The sequence below is a fragment of the Gavialis gangeticus genome, unplaced genomic scaffold, assembly GCF_001723915.1.
Source record: "Gavialis gangeticus isolate Ggan-Ray unplaced genomic scaffold, GavGan_comp1, whole genome shotgun sequence".
NCBI classification, from domain to species: domain Eukaryota; kingdom Metazoa; phylum Chordata; order Crocodylia; family Gavialidae; genus Gavialis; species Gavialis gangeticus.
Genome location: NW_017728959.1, coordinates 2,110,404 through 2,116,109, shown reverse-complemented (window position 1 = coordinate 2,116,109; position 5,706 = coordinate 2,110,404). Strand labels below are relative to the sequence as shown.

Below are 5,706 nucleotides of genomic sequence, written 5' to 3'. Positions count from 1 at the left end.
GAGCCATGGGACTGTTCAGCCTGGAAAAGTGCAGGGTCAGGGGTGATCTGGTGGCCACCTACAAGTTTATCAGGGGTGTTCACCAGGATCTGGGGGAACGTTTGTTCACCAGAGCGCCCCAAGTGATGACAAGGTCAAACGGTTATAAACTACTGCAAGACCATTTCAAGCTGGACATAAGGAAGAATTTATTTTACTGTCCGAGCCCCCAAGCTCTGGAACAGCCTGCCATCAGAGATGGTTCAAGCACCTACGTTGAACACCTTAAAGAGAAAACTGGATGCTTATCTTGCTGGGATCCTATGACCCCAGCTGACTACCTGCCCTTCGGGCGGGGGGCTGGACTCAATGATCTTCCGAGGTCCCTTCCAGCCCTAATGTCTATGAAATCTATGAAATCTGAGGTTCATTCACTTGTAACTCCATAAATGTCACATACATGGAGAAGTCATCACCTACTTACAGTGCCCCTCTTCTGTCTACATTGGAAAGATGGGGCAATCCCTGTGTGACAGAAAAAACAAACACTGTTCTGAAATCGGGTGCAGAAAGACATGCAAGCTGATGACCTAATGGTGGCTGTTCTCAGACAGCAATCTTTTAAAAACTAACATAAATGGAATACTGTGGAACAAGAAATCATTCACAACTTGGATTGCATTACAAATAGTCTAAACAGGGACTAGGGATTCTTATCCCATTACCTGGGATAGCTTTTCTGACTCCTTAGTTCCTATGAGTTCACTACTTGCTTACTTGTCTCCCAGCACCGCTCTTCTCCCTTCCCTCTTCTCTCTTCCTCTACCACTCCCTTGTCTTTTGTGTTCTAACTTCTCTTTTCTTATACTCTGCTTTGTGCATGTTCTTTCATAGATCTGATGAAGTGAGCTTCAGCTCACAAAAGCTTGTGTTATATACATATATTTTGGTTAATTTAGAAGGTGCAAATCTACTTTGCCTGCTAGCTTGTACCATCACAACTACCAAGGCTAACTTTTAAAATTACATGCTATTATATAAAAAAAAAAATTAATAAAAACAAAATCACAAAATAGTGATTCTCTCAGTGGCACCATGGGGTACCACAGGGTGCTACTCACTAGTCGCATTTTTAGGTATGCAAACTTAACTAGATAAGCCCAAAGGATTTCAAACAGGAATTCATAGCAATAAAAACATTCTATGGTCAGAGTTGTTTACAACAGAACAATTTTTCTGTAAGTTTTTGCTTTTTTCTTGACAACAGAAAAATAAGAGCTGGCATTTCCCAACAGGTGCCTTGAGTCTAAGGTTGAGAACCACAGGCATAAAATTTGCTAGCCTGTTTAAATACAGCCAAAACTAAAAGCAAATGGAAGGGAACTATGACTCCTGTGACAGTTCTGCAGCTTGGACTTACCTTTTCCAAGTTTCATCAGTCTAGAAGACCTCCTGTAGCGGTTTGTGTCAAAGGGCTTATCCATGTATTCCAGATACCCAGAATATTTAACTGCAACAGTTCCAACACAAAAGGAACAAGAGAGGTCATACAGAAGACCTTAGGTTATATCAAGCAGTACAAGCAATAAATCACTTAAGGATATAACTGCTAACCACACGCGCACACACTTGTTTTTATTTTACCATGAGTAAAAAAACTCATCCAGCCTTGTGAGCAGGATGAGTGTCATGGGGCCAGATAAGACCCACAGAGTAGTCCCTGATGTGGATCCCTTACATGCCCTGGAGTAGGAACAGGGCGTGTTGCATGTGGCACATGTCCCAGACCAGCTACACACACTGCCCCTTTCAGCATGTCTGTTCCAGCCACCACATGCAGCATGTGGCCCCAAACTGGCTACTCTATGACCATGCTGCACGTGGCATCAACTCTGGCTACCCTGAGGCTGTACCAGTGTGCAACATGCACTCCAACATGCATCTATCTGCTCCATGTTGGATCCCCTGCATGTCCTAAAGTGGGCGTCACGTGCAGTACATGCCCCTGAACAGCTGGCTGGGGACCATGCCACACACAGGACCTGGTCTAGTCGTTCTAGGACCCTGCTGCATGTGCTGCCTGCTCTGACTGCTCCAGGATGTGCAATGGACTAGGCACAGAGCAGATGTATGCTGAAGCAGGTACCACATGCACAGTCTCAGAGCAACCTAAGAGGGTGCTTCATGCGAATCCCAGGGCCATCCAGTACACCTTGCATGCTGCCCGTATCCCACTTGAGACCGACATGCAGCACAGGAGTATGTATGAAAGGGCTCCATAGACTGAATTCAGATCAAAGGCTGTGTCTTTGAGCTTTGTTACACCTTACATTGTAATCTGAACAAGTGTTAATTGGCTCAGTGTTGTTCATCTTAGCAGAGCAGTAGCACCTTAAGGCAAAAAACCATCTCTGGCTATCCTTCACCTGCACAGTTGTGACTTTCCAATGGTGAGCAGGTGCAGGACTAGGAGACTGGGACAGGACTGGCTTGCTGCTTGAGCTCTGAGGGGCCTGATCCTTTTTTTCCTCCAGAGCCTGCACCTGGGGGTTGCCCCTGCCTGGGCTGCTGGCAGGCTGGGCACTGCCTGAGCTCCAAAAATGATTGGGCCCCATGAAGCTCAGGCAGCACCCAGCTGGCCAGCAGTCAAGCCAGAGGCTGTGGGGGATGCAAGCTCTGGGGGGAAGGATCCAGCCCCCAGGACCCAGTGCAGCTAGACAGTTAGAGCAAGGTGTTCAGCAGCTGCAGCTTGGCAGCCCAAGGCTGGCTCCTGCCAACCCCGAACTTTGCTCGGCTGTACAGGGTCTGGCTACCAGTTCCCTCTGGTCTGCCCAGCAGCAGACACAGTTGGCAGGTGAATGAAGCCCCTAAACCCCGGTAGCAGCCAGGCAGCTCTGAGCACAAAGCATGCAACTTGGCACTTCTGGTCTAGGCTGGGGCTGCAGTGAGAAAGCAGGGAGGCTGTGCCATTCACAGCCGCCTCCCAAGCTGAGCAGAGGCAGAAAATCAGGTTCCTGTATTCCCCCCGACCCATTCCCCAACAAGGGGTTCAGTGGCTTCAGGCTAATGCCAGGTAAGCCAGGCAGCAAGAGCTGGTGGACAGATCCTGCACAGCTTGGCAGAGCGTGGGGTCAGCAGGAACCAGCCTTGGGCTGCCAAGCTGCAGCCGCCAAGCTCTGCCCTGCTGCAGCTGCTTGGCCTTGGTAGGGTATGTCCAGGTCCTGGGGACACAGGCACTGGGTGGAGGATGTGCTGTGGCAGAGTGCAGGGCTGGTTCAACTGCAGGTCAGCAGGAGGGCTGAGCACCAGCTTGTTGCCTCCTGCAGGCACCATGGTCATATTCAGCCTGGGTATTTGAGGAGCAAGCTGGTCCTGGAGGAGCTCCACTGTTAAAATGATAAAACACTATGCTCGCAATTTAAAATTAGTTTGACAGTTTTTCATGACTTATCTGGCAAGAAAAGAAAAGTTAACAAAATAGTACAACAGTTTAATACTGGTTGAGGATGGATGTTCAGCCCTGGAGACAAAAACCCTTGCTTCATGTGTTTTGCAGATACATCACATGCAGCAGGCAGTGTACCTACCCACAACTTTGACCAAATACTGACTCAGGGAAGCCATCCCTAAGAGGTGAAAAAGGCAGAACAATCTCTAGGTTCAGAGCATAACCCTGCTCCAGAGACTCTCTACTGGGAACATTGGTAGCCTATGCCTACCATAAAACCACTAACAGGCATTTCTTGGTGTGGGAGTCAAACCTGCTTCATTTTGCAAAGTATCACCAGATTGAACCATCTTTCAGGTAATACAAGCTGTGCCTTGACCTAAGAGCAAAACTGTTTCCCTGTGTACATGGATTTTGTGTTTGTTCCCCTCCCCAGAACCTTTATGTCAGCATCATAGCACCAGGAATAAAATCTGTGTTAAAACACACACGCTCTGCTGGTTGGCAAGATCTGAAGCAGAACAAAGCTAGGATACTGGTACATTAATGACTTAGAATGAGAAATTACTGCATTTTCTTACATATAACCCACACCTTTTCCCTCGAAACCAGCTGGTGAAAATTGGGATGCTTATGACAAGCAAGAAAAACAGATCCCCATGGGTCTGGAAATCTGGCAGTGGGGGATCAGTGACAACATTAATTGTCACAGCAAGTAAGGCCATCACTCTCCTGCTACCAAATTTCCAGACCCAAGTGGAGCCCCCCAGCTGGATGATACAGCCCTGTGTGCCAGACTGGGGTCAGGCCCAGGTCACAACCCCCACCCCATTGCACCTAGGTTGGCAGGCATGCCAAGTCCCATCTGGCACGTATGGCTGGCACCAGCCTCAACCCCCCCAGATGCTGCTACTCAGATGCTTACCAAAAGCAAGGTCTTTTTTCCTTCATGATACCCTGTTTTTGAAAAAGGTGTTTCTCATATTCAAGAGCAGGATATGCAAGAGAAGTGTTGGTAAACTCTACAGGCTATGAGAACTCTGAGGGGTGCTACCAGTCAGGTAGCATTTAAATATCCAAGTTCAACCTAGGGTACCTTTTGAGAGGGTTCATATTCACAGTACTTTGACAAGCCCTAAGTAAGATTTAAGGTGTTCATCCTACACCAATATGCACAAGAGAAGATTTTACTGCAGAATCTGGGGGTTTAAGTCACCTGACCGAAACCCACAGCTTGCACAAAATGAACAAACTTTGTTTTTCTTTTTTTATAATTCTCCTTAATCATGGTTATAACTCTTCAGGTTTTTTGGGGGGGTTTTTTTGGAAACACTTTGGAATTTCCTGCCAGGTTATGGTTAAACTGAATTCACATCCTTAAGGTTTAAGGGGCACAGAAGGGCAAGGGCCGAAAGTGTTCTGGCACAAAAGGAGAATGGACAAACCTTCCATTTACTCCTGCATGGGGTGCAGAGAGGAGTGATCACCTAGGTCCAGAATACCAATGCAGAAACAATGCAGCAGACAAGCAGTGACACACCATGAAAGAGGTCGCTCTCCAAAGAGCATGATCATAGAATGAGACCTCCCACATGGAGACCTGTTTTACCTAAGACAGATGCATCATGGGGGACCAGCTCTCCGGAGCCCGTGTTGACAACCTCCTTTAGCACCCCACCATCACCAGTAATGTCCTGCATGCGCTGGCCCAGCTGCTGGAAAGGAGACTAGGAAGGGTGGAAAAGGAAACGACCACTTAGATCAGGGGCGGCCAATTATTTTGGGTGGAGGGCCGCTTAATGAGTTTTGGCAAGCCAGCGATGGCTGCATTACAGGCAGCCAGCGGTAGATAAATATTAATTTCCTAAATTTTTAGGGGCCCTGCAGGTTGGACAGAATGGCTGCATTTGGCCCACCCCTGACTTAGATGATGCAGGGAGCAGCGCGCTGCAGCATTCAAGCGGAGATCTTAGGCAGGACACTTCAGCGCTTAAAAACGAGGCTGCAGTGCAGATCCCGCGGCAGGGAGCGCATCTCGCAGGCCGCCCGCTCCGGGGCCATGAGCTTTTGCAGCCCCGTGGCTGCTCCGCCGACACAAGCCCAGGGCCCGCACCGCTGCCTGGGCCGCTCCCCGGACCCACCCCCGTGAAGCGGGGCAGCGGCGGGTTTTAGTGGTCTCCACAGAAATGGCCAGGGGCTCCGCGCAGCCACGCGCCGCGCCACGCCCCGCTCCGCTCCAGCCGGGCCTCACCGCGCCGCCGCCCGCATCCCCCGGGCGC

General features: G+C 49.2%; 1 protein-coding gene across 1 annotated transcript in view; it reads right to left on the bottom strand.

Moving 5' to 3' along the window:
* FKBP6 (FK506 binding protein 6) overlaps positions 1-5,699 on the bottom strand; it is a gene marked incomplete at its 5' end in the record, with an annotated part of 62,277 nt that extends 56,578 nt beyond the window's left edge. The window contains 3 exons of the mRNA XM_019509693.1: positions 1,400-1,489; positions 5,037-5,154; positions 5,679-5,699. Coding sequence (XP_019365238.1) covers positions 1,400-1,489; positions 5,037-5,154; positions 5,679-5,699 — 229 coding nt within the window. The remainder of the gene's footprint in view (positions 1-1,399; positions 1,490-5,036; positions 5,155-5,678) is intronic.
* Between the last annotated feature and the right edge of the window lie 7 nt (positions 5,700-5,706).